Genomic DNA, 19,937 nt, shown 5'->3' with positions numbered 1-19,937 from the left:
AATTATATTGGGACCTCAACATGTACTAAGCGCTTGACAGTGACTGCTGTTGTGCTTTCTCTTCTTCTATTTATGTTTTTTAATTTACCATTTCATTATCTTCCGGTTCTGTCAGGGTTCAGCATGGATGTGGGGAATGTGGATCCAAGTACAAGGAAGCTCCGATTAAGTGCAGAAGCAAGGCTTAAGGGCAGAAAACCATTTACTGTATTTTCCACACTATAAGGCGCACCTAAAAGCCTTAATTTTTTTTTAAAAGCTGATGGTGCGCCTTATAATCAGGTGCGCCTTATATATGGATCAATATTGAGATTGGAAGTCGTAGATGGGGAATGAACTGATAAAGTAAGCTTTACCTGTTTCTTTTGTGTGTTTACAGTTGAACAAGTTTGGTCATATTGACATTGAGTTATTATGCTATTGAGAATTATTATTGGAGTTGTTATTTTTATTACTTTGAGAATTACTTTGTGATTGAAAAAGTTTTAAAATATGTCAATAATTGAGGGTGCGCCTTATAATCCGGTGTGCCTTATATATGGGAAAAGTTTTAAACTATGTCATTAATTGATGGTGCGTCTTATAATCCGGTGCGCCTTGTAGTGTGGAAAATATGGTACTTAAACAAAATAATCTAAGCGGAAACAGCATACGGAATAAAACAGGGCACCAAGTACCTCCCAAGACAGGTAGGCGGGTATACATGATAACGATCTGACACAGAGTGAAAGTGGAGTGGAACAGGAAGTTGGGATACCTGGTATGTGCGGTATTTCCTTCCATTTTTAACAGCTGTTGAACTGTAGTTACTTTGTAAAGATAGCGATAGAGCAGCATTGATAGCACAGTAATTAGCATAGTATCGGCAACTTGATTGCAGCGTTGCAACTTTTTTTTTGCTTCAGACGAATTTCTCAGCAAATCAAGGAGTTAGCAACACAAGAAAAAAAAAACAAAAACAATAAAATGCGGTCGGAGAAAGTATTGGCTCCGCTACATCCCAGAAAAGAAGTGCAAGTTCTCAGTGGTGCTGTCCTTTCACGATCCTCTGGAAATTGCACAGCAACCCCACCCCCGGCACCCACCCTTCACATGAATATGTGAACAAGCTAAATGCCTGCAGTAAACACCCACAACTGAAAGAAACCCTAGCGAATTTTTGGATTTGGTTTGTATGCAGCATAACATAAAGGAAGACAGCGTGGAAAAAAATGATCATCCAAACCCCGAACACAAACAAAGACCATGATAGGTACTGATAAGAAACAAACAACCAAGATCATACTAAATTCTCTACCAAATGAAGGCAAAAAGAAAAGAAAAAAACTGATATGAATCAAGTTGTTAACAAAGCCACAGTATCACAGTATATAAACATCTGAAAAAAAATCACATACTATAAATTGATAACATTCTACTTTTTCAGGCAAAGAACACAGATATAAAAAACACATAATGATCATGGTTACACATCTGACAGTGTAACCTTGTCGGTACAGAGACAATTAATTAGGAAAAAAAAAAACTGTGAAGTAATGCCAAGGTTACCTGACTTGACTCAATGGAAAAGGAGTCAGTCTACTTTAAAGATTTAAAATGAGAATATAGATGTTAAAAATGAATCGCCATTCGAGACTGCAGTAAAAATCCAGTTTAAAATAGTAGAAATTAAGTGTAAAAAATCTTGAATTGCCCAGACTTAACACTTCTGCACTCAGCCCATCACAGTCCATGAACTCATTCAATCCCAATTCTTTAGACTCTTAACATTCAATCCCCACTACCTATTAATATTTTATTGAAATTTCTTCAATTATTTGACTAAAGGAGGGTCGTAGATTACCTAGAATGAAATAAACTATGTACAGAAGAAGGGCTCGGCAACCTTTATTGTTGAACAGTCATTTTGACCCAGATTCCATGGTTAAGACAACACTTGGAGCCGCAAACACTGAAATACACACATCTGAATATATATATATATATATATATATATATATATATATATATATATATATATATATATATATGTGTGTGTATATATATATATATATATATACATATATATATTTACACAGTGGGCCCCCGGTTTACGAACTCCTTCTTTTACGAACTTTACAAAAGTGGACCGCGGCAATTTCTGTCCCCCTCTTAAGCACTTCTGTCCCCCTCTTACGCACAAACCTTTCGTCTTACGAACAATCCAACACGCCCGATCATGCCGGTCAATGTGACCGTGCTATTTTTTTCACTTTGCTGCATTAACAAAATTAACTGTTCTTACATGTCACGGTTATGCCGATATGCTATTGCTCTTACAATGTCACAATCACTGTCTCAGTCACGGTGTCAGTCATGGAGATGCCGATACGCTATTGGTCGATTAAGTTCACAGTCCCGGTCTCAGTCACGGAGATGCGGATAAGCTATTGGCTGGCGTCACGTCAATCACAGAAATGCCGATATGCTATTGGCCGAACGCCTTCATTCTAGCTTGATGGCACAGCTGGTCGGTGTGTTGTGAAGATTTTGCAAACTTTATCTGTTAGACATGGCTTCTAAAATTGCAAGTGGCTGTAAAGGAAGAAGTAAGAGAATGATGACAATAGAAACCAAGCAGGAATTAATAAAAAAATACGAAGGAGGCGCACGCATAGTTAACCTTGCTAGTGAATATGGCCATAACCACTCGGCAATCTTCTAAGGGCAAGACTTTCCTTGCCAGGGGACGGACCTCGGTCGACAACAAAATGGAGAGGCTTCTTCTATTTTGGATTAAAGAGAAGGAAATCGCCGGTGATATGCTCTAGTTTGAGATAAGTTCTTGTTTAGGAAAATAAATAAATCAATTCTGCGGGTTGGTCTCTGCTCCCCTCCACCTCCACCCAGCTCAAGTCACGTCGCCCCAAAGGTAAATGTCATTTTTCCTTTGTATATTTATGTTATTTAATTTAACTGTACAGTACACTGTATGTTACTAATTTTTAATATGTGTATAAAGTCGTGATGTTTTTACCTAAGATTTTTGCACGCGTTGCACACATTCACTAATTAACATAGGTTTGGATTGTCCGTCATACGGGCAATTCGAGTTATGAGCGCAGCCGCTGAACGGATTAAGTTCGTAACACGGGGGCCCACTGTGTATGTATATATATATATATATATATATATATATATATATATATATATATATATATATATATATATCTATATATATATATGTCATTGTGTGTTAACAGCTTTTGTTAACCATGGTTGTAGCACATTTTATCATTAAAAGAAGCAAGCATACCAAACAAACGTCTGAATCCATCCGTATTCACAAACGGGAGTATTAAGATGAAATGTATTCAGTGTTAAGAATTCTTCAAGCACTCCAGTTTGTATTGTTTACGTACCTGCATTATCTTATTTTGAAGTACCTGCTTTTAATCTGGAAGGCTGCATTGTGTTTCCTGTTATACTCTCCGTTTGTCATTTAGCTTTTAGCGGTGTTTGTGTTAGCCAAGGTTGTTTCCTTCTTGGTTTCAAGAAAAGAGCTAGTAGACTGACCCAACGTTTGAATCTATCCTCTTTCACACGCACGTAAATTTTTCAAGTGCTTCAATTTTTAATGTTCAGTTATGTCTTGCTTTAAAAATGTGCGCTTTTAAATTGGACGGCCCCGTTATATTTCTGTTTCGTGTTTTTACCTTCCTGAAACTGATTGGCTGTCTTGCATCAGGTTTCGTGTCCCGTCGCACAAAACACATACTGTAGCCAATCGCGCAAACTTCATTGACTGCAATTCAAATGCATCGCTTGTGATGCTATCCAAGCAGTCGATCTGAACCAAGCACTTTTTTATTTTCCCAAACCACGGAGTGCTGCAACGTAAGGATGAAAGACTCGCATGTGGCTCCGGAGCCGCAGGTTGCTGACCTCTGTGCTAAAGTAATAAATTACTTTAAGTTATTAGGGATTCAAATGGTCAATACTTAATTAATACTCAAAGTAATTCATTACTTTAAGTACATGAGTAAATAATTAAAAAAAAAGAAGTAAAGAGAATTGAATGTGTGGTCTCTTAAACAATGCAAAAGTATGCCTTTAAAATCGAATGAGTTGAGGGTATATTGGAGCAGAAGGAATTTTAATTCTTCTCAAGTTCATGACATTGGTCACGAAAACACATTCACCTAAGATTTAGCAGAATTTGCCATTATCAATATGAAGTCACCTGTCATTGTTAGAACACATTGCATGACTCATTTATACTCTACGAATGGAGGTTGAGAAATATTGGAATCAGTCAACTCTGACAGGCAAGTGGGAGCCAGAACGTCCCACCATCAGACTCTGTGGCATCAAGCAGTAATTCCTGATGAGTTGAGAGCAAAAACAGTGGAGGACATGCAAAGTAAAGAGATGAAAGAGATTACACTAGTTGACCGTAGCCCACTTCACATTTCATTGACGTTCTGGCTTTTGACTCAGACTCGATTCATTACGGCTGTCTTCATTTGAAAGTGATCTTATCTAACGCCCCTTTATCTTTTATTCCTTTGTTTCTGAGTGTCCCTCCCTTTTTCTACACGCTTCGCTGTCACTCGTTTTCTGGTCTGGACAGTGTGCTGGAAGCAATGTTTTCAGAAATGCACTGTGCATGTGTTATAGTCAAAAAACATTCATGAGGATTTACTGTTAATTATGAACACTAATGCTATCTCAATGGTGCATTCACGAGTTGCTGCATGGGTAGAATGTGTTTTTCAAACGCGTAGTCATGCTCCACCAAGCTTGCGGAAATACTGTTTGCGAACACACATACGCAGCCTTCGCACACAATAGCAAACAAACAGTCATTAGTAGATTTCAGGCTGGCTCTCAGCTTTGCTTTACTGTGTTGCTGGTGAGCCTGCGCCTCAAGGGTGGCACCGCTGCTGTAGGTTTTAATAAAAGCATCGTCTTTGGAAGCTGTCTAAAGGGACTCCGTTTCATTTTGGAGTGCCGCTACTGTTGCTGTCCTGTTGTTCTTGTAGGAGGAGAAAGGGCTATTGCGCAGGGATGTGGGGGCAGCAGGGTTCAGTGTCATTGCGGGGTCCTCCAAGGACCGGTCCGGATTGTTTAATAGTTTCAATATACGATGTCTGTGTGTATCACAAAACTACATGCGTAAATGTGCGTGCGCATACGTTTGTGTTTTTCAAACTTGTGAATAAGCCACTGATCGAGGCATCCCGCACAGAAAGACTGGGCAGAAAATGTAAAACAGCATATTTATTAGTGCTCAACATTTTTTTAATGCATGCGCAGTTCAAAACCTCTATTGTTTTTATAAAGCTTATCCCAGCTGATTTTGGCCAATTTTCTCCCTCTTGTTTTGTAGTAGGTTTTGTAAGTATGGCCACTCATTTTTTTATTAGTAAGCTTATTCATTCTTGCCATATGACCCATAATATGAATGTCAACAGTTGTTAAACGGTTGTGCTGTTGACTGTGTATTAACCTGACTTATGCACAACAACTCATGATCACAAGCCCATTGATAAAGCAAGACATTCCAGCAATTGACCCTGATATGGTCCACAAGTGAAGTAATAACCATTTCAGGCATCTACCTCGAAGGTCGTCAAGAGAATACCAAAAGTCTGCAAAACGGTAATCGTTGCCCTGATTACCGTTTTGCAGTGGGGCTATTTTGAAGAAACTTTAACAGGGGTCAGCAATATGCAGCTCCTCAGGCGCATGTGGCTCTTTAGCACTGCCCTATTGGCCCTTGGGGATTTTAAGAAAAATGTATCAAAATAGAAAAAGATGGGGGGTAAATATATGTTTTTGTTTTAATATCGTTTACGAACATGCTGTAAAAATGCTTAGAATCCACATAATTTTTTAACATTTCTGTCATCAGAGATTTCTTCTCGATCATTTGATTCGGTGCATGAGATGAGTTGCACCATGCAGCATTTAGAATGCCGCCGTTAGAATGCCGATTTTCATCCAGATCTGAGACAGCATCCTGAATGCCATAGACGTTAAGCGGCAACCGACATTTAGGCCTGATGCCAACTGGCATTGTAAACGTTGTTCCTAACAGTGTTTGGCATTTATCAAAATAAAGGTTGGTGGCTACTACTAATCTAGCGCATTTGTTTTGAGTTCACTCGTACACATTTAGAACGCCCGTTTCTACATCTGGCGGTATCCAATACGGATTTGAGAACACCGCTCTGGACACCATGCAGCGACAGATGTTAAAAAAGCCAGATGCTGTTTGGAACGTCACTTTTTACGCCTGATACTGAATGGCATCCTCTTGCCATATTTCTAAACGCGTATGGTATGACTCAAAACAAATGTGGATATCGAATGGCCATGCTGTATTAGCATCCTCTTGCCATATTTCTAAATGCGCATGGTATGACTGAAAACAAATGTGGATTAGCGTTGTATGATCTCACCTACTTGAAAAAAAATCAAATAAAAAAAACGGTAGGTGCTTGATCGGTCATGGTTTCCAAAGAAAAAAAAGAGAATGATTCCTGAGGATAACAACATGTGCCATTGTTCTTGGAATGAATCATTTTCTTTCATTTGCAATGTGGAAGGATTGCCCACATGTTTAGTTTTATAACCAGAAGTGGTCAAAAAACAAACATCTTAAAAAACAGATGTTGGGAAGCTGTCCAGTGAAGTCCAAAAACATAAGAAACATTAAATGGGTGAAAACACAATACCGTCATAGGCTGACAGTATATTTAGCAACACATTGGCTGTTTTTATAGAGGGATTTCAGATTTTTGTCTCTATAAATTAAGAAATATGATTGTTTTGTAGCCCGTGTACAAGGATGACATTCCATTTTGGTGTTGTATTTTTGAATGCTCAAAATAAAAAGTATATGAATATGAATTCCTGATTGTATTTCTATAATATTGTATACATGGTGCATCATTCTCTCCAGGATGCATGCGCTGCAGACTCATTGTAGCCTACTTAGTCATTGGCTAATATAACTAATATAGACATGTAAAGCATATGTCGCTTTCATGAGAAGACCTTCCATTCTTTGCAGCTCCAGACAGATTTTGTTATTGTTGTTGTTGTTTTTTTAGGTGCAATATGGGTCTTTGACCATTTTGGGTTGCCGGCCCCTGACCTAAATTATAAGAACACATCTTCAGTGTCATGCAAAGAAAGCAAACACAATGAATAAGGAAGTGACCAAACTTTTGGTCTGTACTGTATATTGGCGCAAAATGCACGTGGGAAGCACAAAACACCCCAAAACACACTCAAATTCATACCTTTTTATAGAGTTATAGATGCTCATGATAGCAAGCAACCTTTTCACAATACTCAGGTGTCCATTAGCTCTTTGGCCTGACCGCTGTGTGACACCCTCTGGTCAATACTTTCTACATCTGACAGCATACAAACACCTCTGAAAACGCCCCAAAGGAGATGTTTGTCTCATTTGTGGCAGACAAAGAAGGCCCGCTCTCTGTCGAACGCACACTCAAGACGAGCTCAAATCCCATGCTGTCTGCATTTGCATCGTTTCAGCGACCCGTTTGTGTGAGCCTTCTCCTCCCATAGGCACCGCGATGTACAAAATGCCGAGGCAACGCATGAACACATTGTCACCAGCGACAATCAGGAACGAATGAGAGTAAATATATATGGGAAGGAAACTCCTAATTGTCCCCTGAAATGCATTCCCTACTGCGGAGTAAAAGGTGCGGTGTAGCGGCTATGTTAAATCACCGCCTGGCGATGGCCTTCATTAAAGCCATAATGCCAGGCTCTCCCTTTAATGGAAATGGAAGCTAGCAAGGCTGTGGGTGTAAATTAAAGTGTAAGGCCCGAGTGCAGAGAGATTTCCCAAGCTCTGACAGGTGCGGCCTGAATTAGCTGTAGCTCTGTCGAAGCAGTCAGGGGGAGAACACTGGTATCGATTTTAAGCACGGTTGCACTTCCTATCTGAAAGGGAATGTGTATTACGAGTGCTGGGCGCATCAATCACTCGGCACGCCGCCATTACGGCTTTGCCCAATTCAGAATATGGGATGGTAAACAAACAGCAATACCCAAAATGAGAGCTTTACTTGTATTGTTAGACAGCAACACATGACCGGCTGACGTGAAGCGTATTATCAAAATAAAATAAATCGTACTTGCAGTTGATCCCGCTCACCTCATCATCCTTGCGTTGACAGGCAGCCGTCTCTTTTCAGTATGTACCCAACACTACACGTCACCTTGCTCAAACAGCTACTTTAGCTCCTTGAACTCCAGCCGCTGCCCACTCCCATGTTTACGACACGCATATGTCAGAGTTGTTGCGTGCATCCAGGGGAGGTGTGCGATCCTGCGGCTTATCACTTTTTCCCATCGTAGCTTGCTCACCTTGTCCATAGGTGCAATCAGGGGGTAGAATTAGCGTACTTATCCTATGTCCTCTCAGGGGTCAAAACCAAGAAGACATCAACTGAGATAGACTCTCAGCTCAGTACGCAAATGCGCACACGCACCCAGCCACCAGATGTGTGATGACAAATGCTAAGGCAGCACTTAACCACAGGTGTTCGATGATTGACCTTTCACCTATTACCTTGAGCAGAAAGCTTTTCATACAGGCGCCAGCCATCAATCAGTACCCATCAGTCACATATATACGCGGCACCCTTTCATTGCTGACAAGCTTTCCAGGCCTGCCATCCATCACTCTGCTCTGCCCTTTTACTGACATCTTAGAAAAATACAAACACTTCACATTTCTCTGTGCGTCTCCCTTGTTAAGATCCACACACTATGCACTGCAACGAAACCTGTCCCATTGTGATGAGTCCCGTATGGCACAGGATGACTTTTTTGTTGTCAGGTGTTCTGCAGATGTATACCCAGGAGGGACGCTCCCTTGTGATATGTTTTCTGATATTGCAGCACCTGCACTAAGACATGACGGGAGGTTGAAATCCCAGAGCTCACAGGCCTCTGAGAGCAACACATATGTGACAGGCAGCAGTGACACACTGGCCGTGACGATCCTGGAATTCGTTTGGTGAGAAAGTCACCGGATCAAAAGTCATGCACAAGTGTCATTGTTGGCCTGTGTCTTGTTGGAGCTTGCCAGAGCTGTGACATTTCCAATTTTGCCACGTAATTCAGCTTTGGATTGTATTTTTGTCATTATTATATTTATATATTTATTAAATTCGATCTTGTTTTTCTAGCCTATTTTAGGATTCCACAGAGGCATCTTTCACCAGCAATGCAAGCCTTATATTCTGGTATATGTCCAAACGGGAATTAGGATCGGTATCGTGCGCATTGTGCGTTGGTGTTAAGAATATGTTTAGTATTCTTAATACCAATGCACAGCTATTGTCAATGTCCCTTGGACTTTATAGAAGCGAGAAGGTGGGCGGTCAGAGGAGCATCAGGAATAGGGGCTGTTTTAAAAAAGCCCAGGGTCCCATTTACACATGCATGAGGATCCAAGCAACGGGCTGCATCGCAAAATTGTTGCCCGGCGAAAAGGAATAAGACACGCTTAACATATTGGGCTGATTCAAAATGCATGAGCGTGTCAACCTTGGCAGTGAAGGCCTGGTATGACCAGGCAACTCATTTTGTGGTCCCAAACTGACATTTGTGAACAATGGTGTTTATCCTGCATTCGGAGAGGTAGAGATTCACAGAAGGAACTTCAGTGTTTGCTGTTATTCCATGCATCTATCCATCCATCTATGAAAATGCATTACAAGTCGGAAGGGAAATGCAAGGATGGACATGTGAAATGTTTGCAGTTGTTGCGTGTTCATGTTCCTTTCATTGAGCAACGAAAGAGAGCCTGTTGTGATATCAGCCAGAAAGAGCTGCCCTCCCCTGCAAAGATGTTGCTGATGAATGAAAGCACAATGAATCACGAGTTATGTTTTTACAGATGACGGCGTAATTGTCTTACCTTGTTTTAGGGGATGTGGTTAGCCATTCTTCATGCTTTTCAAACGTTATCAAGTAAGCTGCAATCTCCTGCGAAAAAAAGAGGAGAAGAGAGAGGAGGGCTGTGAGGCTTCGATATGTCATCTTTAATCACCGTTCTATGCTGTTTGTAATACGGTGAGACCGTTTCATTGGCATTCCGACAGCCTCACGAGCAGCATAAATGGAGGGAAAACAGTACCAGGGAGCTCAAGCAGGTAAATTGAGACCAGTGAAGGTAACGAGAAAGGCCGTCGTTGAAGGCAGTCAAGGTCAGAACATCTTTTGAGACAATCTTTGTTCTGAAAGCTTTGATCAGGCTCAAGGACACTCAGGTGCTCACTGAAAGATTGACGTCTGTCTTCAAGAGGGAGCGACTTTTAATATTTTTGGTCGGATCTTTCCTCAAATCCTTTTGATCTGCCCTTGACACTCCTCGAAGGATCAATCCCTACTTTAACCTTTGAATAAAAAAAAAAATACACAACAGTGGCCTAATATGGTATGTGCTGCTCATTCAGAATAAAAGCCTGTTGAGCCCGTAAAAAACTCAACAAAATCCAGGCATAGAATGTATGGCAAAGGAGCCACACATTTGAGAATAAGTTGTTTCATATTCCAATTACTTTATCTCTTAATTTGAAAAATAAAAAAGGACCTGGCATGGCATCAAAATGATTTGACTTAGATTTGCTGATACCTACAGAAGCTCTAGTAAAATCTCAGAATTCTGCATTTACATACCACAAGAGGTACTCATGCCCCCATTAGAGGACCACTGCATTGGGTAAGTTAAAAACAAAAGAAAACATAGAAAAAGTTCAATCTGTCACTGGCGTAAATTGAATTATACTTTCATGTTTCCCTGATACTGCGTCGGCTCGATTGTATGAGAGTATTTGCTGGACCTTAGCCAGCCATTTTCTCACCAAACTAATGGGCATAAATACAAGCACATTGCATGCTGGTTGACAACCCAATGATTACCAGCGACAGGCGGCAATTCACTCTTCAGCTAAGACATTCATCACAGACTTGGACTGCTGAGATCACTTGACACAAGGACAGACCCGCTGGCGATGTCCGTATGAATTTAAAAGTGTACTCCTCGCTACAAGATTAGATGTTTGGTCTATTCGAATATGGTCTTGTTTTGAAAATCAAAAAGTATAACAAGACTCCTCTGCTACTGCTACTCTTGACCAAGTGTTGATTTTAATAAAGAATGAAAGCAGGAAAAACATGTGTTCCTCATTCCTGTGAATTTACATTTATACAAAGATGGACTTTGTCATGAGTGTGACCTGACAGAGCTATAGCACGTAAGCGATTGCCCATAAGCATGCTGCAGGCAGGGCGCCGCCATGTGAGGGGTTTTTTAGACATGAGCCCCAACTAAAAGAGGCTGCGGCATGAACTGGTGGCCTTGCCTCCAGGCACAGGGTGTGACGAGCAGTGCCGCGTCGATAAACTTGCTTTTCTGCTGCGGATGGTTTTCTTTCTGTCTTTAAAACATTGTTTGACTCTGCTAAGGCTGAGCAAAGTACAACAATAACAACAGTGACAAGTGTTTTGTGGAAGCAAAAACATGCAGAGCAAACCTGTTAATTGCTTCAATAACAATTACGGCGAGCACAAGGAAAAAGGGTCACGGTAACGTTATTTTTATGCATGCATTTGTCAGTAAATTAGACTAACACAGCCCTGATTAGATTAATGCAAGCTATTCAGCAGGGAGCTTGTGGTGGGTGACCGCAGAGCCTGTTAGCACCGAGCCCTGCTCTATCACACCTACCTTAAAAATCTATCCACATTTCTCCCTAACAGACTATAAGAGCTAGAGGCTGAAGCATGGTCTTCTATTAAAGATACAGAAGCGAGCCGCTATACCTCCGGCTCACAGCCTGCCCCCCCCCCCCCCCCCCCCCCCCAACCCCCTACCTCTGAACAGATGCCAGGGATAATACCAACCCCCGACCAACCGTAAAGGTAGAATAATCTTATGGCGAGGAAACAAACAAAAACAGACGCGCAGCCATTAAACAGCTGCAAAGAGACAAGGTTTGCATGGGCGGCATAATGAGGGGCTAGTATGCGTTGAGGTTGAGCAAACACGCTCGTGGGTGAGTGCAAGAAAAATGGGGGGGGGGGGGGGGGGGGGGGGCAGGACTCAACACTGATGGTGCATCAAAGTCAAGCCAGCAGCTGTCAATGAGCTTTGGACGATCTGCTGACCTCAACGCCTCGAGTCTGATCTCAGTCGCTGGGGAAATATTGAGGGGAGGCGCTCGCTATACACACACGCCGCTTTGCTCAACCTCACATGTCAGAGTTTTGGTCCAGCAAGGCTGTTTGTACTCCCTTCCAGTTTGCCTCATCAGCCACTCTGACATGATCCTCGCTGAGGCTTTCTCTCCAGGTGCTGTTGAAGTATAATGCGCGGGTAGCACTGAAAGCTGATGGAGAGAAAACTTGAGAAAATTCTTTTCAAACCGGCTTGGAGAGTGTGTAGTTGTGGACATTGCCATCTCCTTTGCATCTTTTGTTTCCTTGTGAGAAGAGCATGACAGAGTAGTGGAGAGTGCCTCATCTTATTGATATGGAGAGCGCATGTGTGTGTTTCTGTCGTCTGACTGACAATCGGAGGGTCCGATCACTGGTCGCCTGCCTGGACTGAAAGACCATTCGCATTTTGTTGCAAAGGAAGCTTCCATTACTGCATTCATCATTGAGCCCGTGCACTTTTTGCCTTCGCATATCGTCTCAAACTTAACTTTTAAAAATGAAGCCCCGCCATGAAAAAGCGTTGAATTTGGGAAGATTTACAGTCCTGTCGTGGATCTCAAATGATATTTTCTCTCTTTCTCTCGGGGTTACGACATCTCCCCCCAGAGAGAAGCGGCTTTTGAAACGTCTATCTGGGTGAAATTGGAGATGACAGTAACTTATTCATTCGATTTCACTTCTTTGCACCACGAAAGGGAGCAGAAAAACCATTCTGAGAAAATATACACTACGTGACGCTTTCTTTAATAATGTTGTCGCAATCAGTTCCAGTCACCATGCTCACAAGAACACTTTGTGGGACGAATAACAACTGTCACCTTTCATAGGACACAAAAGGCAACCAAGAATGAGTGTGATGTTTGATGAATGATGGAGGGGAGCATTGTCCTGGGTTGACCTGAGGCCAAACTGTTTTGCTTCGCCCCACCCTCGTCCTCCTCCCTACAAGCAACTTTGATTTATTGGCTAAAAGGGAGGTGCTGAGAGGACCTGCATTTATGCATTTGGATGACAGAGCTGAACACTTGAAAACAAACTGTAACTGTTCCTTTAGAAGGACAGATAGTGGCACTCTCTCAACGCATTACCCACAGTATTATCCTCTCCTTCTTGCTCTACTGTATTTCTGAGATGAGAGAAAAATAATACAAAATATAGCGGGACAGGCATTCATGCACAATCCTTTTTTGGGTTGCAATTACATTAAATTACAAGAAACCTGCTCTCCGGGAAGCCACTGGTACACCTTAACGCATCAGTCGGGATAATTTTAGTGTAATCTGCCATAAACCATTGTGGTACAGAAGAACCTCATGGCGAAAATAGAAAATAAGCCTACAATGTGTATCCATATTTTTTTCATATGGATACTAAGATACCAAGACAACTCTGGATACAAACAAAGACACTGGTTAAACTCAGCCGGGGTGCTGGATTAAAGAAAATGTCGCAGGCAAAGTATTGAAAAGCCTAACATAAGGCTGGGTGATATGTCCTAAAATAAATAGATGGATACAAAAATTAATTCTATTCAATATTTGTGAATTATTAAAATTTTAATCAAAGTAATAAACCCCCCAAAAAAAACATTTTTAAGGGTCTAATTTATTAAAAGATAAATTCCGTACTAATGTAAAATAATGCACACTGAGTTTAGATTAAGGGGGTGCATGGTTGAAGAGTGATTAGCATGCCTCGCAGTTTAGCCCTGAGTTCAATTCCAGTTTGCTACAGCCCTTCTGCATGGAGTTTGCGTGTTTTCCCCACGCATATGTGGATCTTCTATAGGCACTCCAGTCTCCTTCCACATTCCAAAAGCATGCATGGCAGGTGTACTAGACACTCTAAATCAGGAAAGGGTAAACTACGGCCCGGGAGCCATTTGCAACCCATTAAGCTTGTTTAATCTGGCCCAACGAACTTGAATAAATTATCAGTCAGGGGGAGAAAGATCATGTTAACATCACGAAGGATAGCAAAACTATCAGTGTTTTAAAATAGTAGCTGTCACCAAAAAAAAAAAAAAAAATCCCTTTTATCAAATTTTAGAACCCTTAGTCGCCCTCGAATAAAAAGGTATGCCCACCTCTGCTCTAAATTGTGCATACATGTGATTGGGTGCGTGAATGGTTGTGCCTCCCTGTGGTCCTGCAATTGTGCAGGGTGTCCCAAGCCTACTGTCCAAAAGACAGTTAGGATAGGCACCAGGAAGCGAGCAACCCTGGTAAGGATAGCAACTATAAGAAACATGGCCCGTTAAGGCAGATGACGTTGGAGGGATTAAAAACAATATATATAGCGAGGCTACTACGTGACAAAAATCATTTTTTTGCTCATATTTTGCTGCGGCTTATATATCAGTGCACCTTATGGTCCGGAAACTACAGTACTATAACACATTTCTATAACGACAAAGGGGAAAGCCAGACGTAACAAAACGAGAAAAAGATTACAGTTACAAATTTATTTACTAATACGAGAATGTATGAGGATCAATTCACTACATGTGTCACGTGAGGTATGAGTGTTAAATCACATTTGTCATTGGCAATGCCTGTCAGTTATGAAACACAGCCGAGCCCTGTTTAAAAAACACAAAATTAAACCTCCATTGATTGCAGTAAAACCTCGATTGCATGAAATGAATATGTGAGAGCAATTGGATGTGAAAGATAAGATGAGTAAAATGGGTGTAGAAAAGAGTCCATTGCCTGTGGCCTGCCTTGTGGTTAAGCCTGGGGAATGCATTCTCAAAGCTTTGACCTTGTCCTGTACTTGAAAGCGGGAAGTGCAGGAAAGGGAGACCAAGGGAAGCAGACAGTGAGAGGAAACCTCCCTGATGACCTGAGTTTTACTGCCTTGTGCCAGGTGATTTGATATTTCCTGCAAGGCAGCCCAGGAAACTAACCAGCCCAGGGCCATGAACAAATCCACTGATAGGCGGGTGCTCAAGCTTGACGCCATCATGAGATGATGTCACAAACAAATTTAAATGCAATTAGACCCAAAAGGGATGCCAACACACAACAACGAGGACTAGGGGGAAGGATGGAAAAAAAAAACAACAACCAAGAACAATCTTTTTCTCTCTACCCCACATGACAGTGATAAATGCATTCAAACGGTGAGCATCATGAAGGAGGCGATTAAAATGTAGCTTGGGTTCAATGCAAGCAAACCCACTCAGTTAGTTTGTGGTTCTTTTTTGTTTTCACTTCATGAATTGTTAACGCACAAGCAATAACATATCAAACACTTTATATATGTAATCCTGGGCACATTCATTACTGTTCAAGGCAGGAGGAAGAAGTGAATCATCTCAAGCATGTTAATGTCCAACGATACCCTTTTCAAATGTTTGAGCACGTTTTCAAATAGGATGCAATGTATCTACTGTCAGGTCGGATGGTCAGAGCAGGAAAGGGGGTTGGAATTCAGAGGTGTGAAACAGAAACAGACATATAAGAGAGGGGAAATAGAGAAAATGGAAATAAAAAACAATGGGGTGTGAGCAGGGTAAGGGCTGTTGACAGCTGCACTTGGCATCTGTTAAAGTGTTGTGAGGCTGTTGTATGAGTCCCTCTGCTGGCTTAAAAAGATGGCCCTCCTCCCAACCTCCCCAACACTCTGCTCATTAGGACTTCTATCCGGCCTCCGAGTAGTCCCCAAGCTAAAAAGGAGGAGCTGTCCAGCTCCGATCTTTTGTATCGTAGTAGCATGCGCTTTGTTGCTAACAAGTTATATCTGCGGCACAAGAGATGAGTGGTGGGTACTGCTGTCCGATACTAAAGTGGTGTTGGATTCAAATTTTGACATTATTTTTGTTCTTTCTTTGCTTGCATCTGTGTACTTTGTCTCGTCACAGTCTCAACACAGGTGCTCTATGACAATTACAGAAGACCATACTTGGTTTTCAGAATCCAAGTCTGACATTTGTGTCTGTGTTAAGTGTGTTTTTACCTTAAATATTTTCTTTTAACCCTAACCCTTCTCACTGTAACGTGTACAAGGCATTCTAAAACGGCCGCATCAGCACACAATCCAAAAGGAAGATGCAAGGTGAAAAAGGAAGCTAACTAGCATGTATCTACTGGGGAGGAGGTGAAGACAATTTCAAAGGTTTTTGACCACACCTGTTTTTGTTCGTACCGAAAACAACTCCAGACGATGAATTGCAAACTTTAATGAAGTAAACAAAATCATATATAAGAAAATTTGGAAAATAAGTTTCATTTTTTGCAAAACTATAATATACAGAGGCCCAGACCTACAGCAGTGAAGCTCGGACTGGCAACAAAAATCTCCATTCCAGTCAATCGTCTTGATGATAGCAGACACATTTCATTTGGATGTAAAACTTCAGTTTCTAGCTAGAGAACAGGTTTTTCTTTTCACGTTTAAAATGGGTTACCTTACTCGAATAATGACTTACATTTTGTTTAAGGTGAAATCCTGGTCAGGTATTCCAACTTTTGGTGCTGAAAATAATAAATTCTTGATATGCCAGATGCCACATTGTAACAAAGGTAAATAGGAATATAAAAAATACATTAAGCGGAAGGAGAAATAGTCATGGCAATTCATGTGTGTTATAGCATCCACCACAACAATTATTTAATATTTAAATTTAAAAAGTGCAGGAACCAACCAAGATTCTACCTGGTGCCAGGATGCAATGCTGGATTTTTAGTTGATGTAACAAATTGTGTTGATAAAGGAAAACTTTTCGGTGGAAAGGGAAGCCACAAATAAAACTGAAAAATAACGCCTTAATGCATCATATGTATAATTGTATTTAGTGCTGATCACGGATGGCTAAGATGGCTGTTTTCCAGTTGTAGCCAATGGCCTTCGTGACTCTTCTGTTTGGTATGCTGTCCGTACAACCATTCTTAACAAAAAGTGCATTCTCCTGGGAAGCTTTCTGTTATTCCTTAAAGCTGCATGCCCCTCTGCACCCATAATCAATGTTCACCACAGCTGCTGGTCCACCACACAATCCTTTCTACATACAATATGTCACAAGCTTGGCCATGCATTGAGTTATTTTCACTGTGCTTCCATGTGTTCCTTATTCCATGCCAGGGCCCAATCGATCCATCAGTGACCAGAAGCAGCTGAATTTCATCTTGATCGCCCATGAATGGTGACCGCTCGAAGCCCAATGTCAAACTGTTTGGCCAAACCATCTTTTCGTTTTAAGATTTCAGCCAGACGAAAATGTAAAACCGATGAAAAAAAAAAAAAAAAACTGTCATGATTGTGAAGTTGAATTCTGTAGGATTTTTTTGTCTCACATGTCTACTGTTTTGTGAGAAATTAATTTGCAAGTACTGACTTTATCCACATTTTTGCTTTTACGCTTCAGAGGTTCCCACATTAGACTTACAAAGGATGACATTGCGTAATATTTGTAATGTTTGCAATGTGACCATACCTGCAGTCTCCCTTTCAATTATTTTGCTTTAGAAAACTTCAGTAAAAAACTGCGAGAGAAATTTACCGGACCTATGAATGGTTTGACATGAGTGCATACCGACAGTGTGTGTTAGCAACGCTGAATTAGATGTACAGTTGACTACGATGAAATACATTCATCTTTGTCAACCGTAATTACGTAGGCTGTATTGTGACCATGTGGTTATTGCTTTGGATGTGTTTGCCTGCTGTTATAAAGCCCATATGGGACCTCCTACTGCTGTACCCTTGAGAAATGTGTCCTGTGCAATAATTCTCTTGCCCCTCCTCTTAATTCTTTGCCATTCTGGCGCCAATTGCCGGCAGAGGTTTTAAGGCACACGACATGAAAACCTCCCATACTCCATCACCTGAACAGGACATCAGACGAAACATACATGCACATGCATGAATCAAAATGGGAATGTGGGATGTGGTCAAAAGGTGCAAAGTTCACCTCCAGTCACCCTGTGGCTGTCTGACCTCTGAAGTCTACGCTGAACGTCATCTCCAGCATTGATGACTTTTGCTGGTATTCCGGTCAAAGAGAAGAGTGAGCACCCCATCTGACTTTTGTGCAGGCGGACTGAAAATCTGCAGTAGATGGCAACCATATAGCAAACTGCAGTCTGTGCCTCCCCTCACTCTATGTCTTCCTTTTGACAGGTGCTGCTGTTGTGGTAAACATCACATATTTAAAGTAAGTGTCAGATTGTGCAGGCAACAGCCGCAGGGTCTATTTCCTCCTAATTTAATTTGAAAATGTGATAGAGGGCAGACATGGTTGGTGCTTTGAATGAGACAAATATTGCAATGAAAACCCACAGCAAGGGCATTCGGTGTTATGAAAATATGAACGAGCTGAGAGGAGATATTGTAAGAATCTTCAGTATGCACTCAATTCTAAAAAAAAAAAAAAAAAAAAAAAAATCACCCCAAATGCTCCCAATAGAAAAGCATCTATAGTATCAACCATAAAAAAATGACAGCAGTATCTTGAAGGTCACCATTTAGCTCGTATCAATCATGTAAGCTCCCGCACCTTAGTGTTGAGGGAAGGAAGGCAGGCGGAGAGCAGTGACTCTGCAGGCTTCCACATACAAATGTGCAAAGGCATGCCTTGTGCAAGCCCAAACGCGTATTCGTTTCAGCCTCCGGAATCAATTAATACCCACATTATCCTCTGAATTATGCTATTCAGTAGCATCAAATGACTGAAGCGCCATTGCATGAAACCAATTTCAAACATTCAATCCAAGATACATCGACACCACCCACAAACTCCTAAACCACTGCTTTCTTAGATTCGGACTTACGCAGGGAACTGTGTCTGCGCTGGGAATGTGATATTCTCATCGCTCAAGTCCGGTTCAACCTGAATAGTAAACTACAGCATTTACTCTAGCAGTGATTCCCAACCATTATTGAGCCATTACACATTGGCAAAAGCTAAAAATCAAACAAAAATCTCACAGAAAATATGATTTCAGAAATTTGATACAGTTGTGTGCATAAAAAATGTTTTTTTTTTTTTTAAATTCCAGAATCGACCCATGCTGAGTCCAATTACACTTTAATCAGTCACTTTAGTTGAAATGATGCTAAAAAAAAAAAAAATACATACCTTTAGGTAACCAAATGACACGTTTGAAAAAAGGGTGGAAAATAATAAAACAATAAACATTCCACCTGGACAGGTCATTAGTCAGCCTGTCACCGGACGTCACTGGTCTTCACAGAAGAAGAGAATAATTTGCAACAGTTACATGGAAATAGGAGAATTTCTCACAGCACCCCTGTAGATGCTTCACTAGAGTGTGATGGCACTCTAATTTGGGATCACCCGCGTCAGAATTCCGCTAATATGTAAAAACAGTGAACGAATGAGCATTACCTATACAGCCGTGTCCTTCAAATGAAATACTGATTTTATTCAAATGAGTCATTTCTGAGGTTTCACCAAAAGGCTAGTCATCTCTCTTGTTTCAGGCCAATTAGCCGGCCAAAAGACTTCCCTCGCTCTGACAACTTGTTAGCATGGAAGTATCCTCCGTCTGCCACACTCAATCCTTTGTTAGGTACATCCTCTATCCGGACTGCACAACTCAAGATGAACTCTGTAATTCTTTCAAGAGCAGAGTACATCTGCGTGCATTTGTCAGCATGCACAGACGTGTTGTCTGTTGTATGTACTTTATTAATCAAAAGCGTGAACGCGTGAA

General features: G+C 41.2%; 1 protein-coding gene across 6 annotated transcripts in view; it reads right to left on the bottom strand.

Moving 5' to 3' along the window:
* The window catches only part of camta1a (calmodulin binding transcription activator 1a), a 341,465-nt gene that overhangs the window by 173,060 nt on the left and 148,468 nt on the right, over window positions 1–19,937 (bottom strand). For all 6 annotated transcript variants that reach the window (XM_088404271.1, XM_088404279.1, XM_088404262.1 and 3 more), the window contains one exon: window positions 9,956–10,023. In XM_088404271.1, the coding sequence (XP_088260397.1) occupies window positions 9,956–10,023 (68 nt within the window). The remainder of the gene's footprint in view (window positions 1–9,955; window positions 10,024–19,937) is intronic.

Source organism: Hippichthys cyanospilos, chromosome 2, assembly GCF_059441005.1.
Source record: "Hippichthys cyanospilos isolate Australia breed blue-spotted pipefish chromosome 2, RoL_Hcya_1.0, whole genome shotgun sequence".
NCBI lineage: Eukaryota > Metazoa > Chordata > Actinopteri > Syngnathiformes > Syngnathidae > Hippichthys > Hippichthys cyanospilos.
The sequence above is the reverse complement of the archived record's forward strand: the minus strand, read 5'-3'. Positions and strand labels throughout refer to the sequence as shown.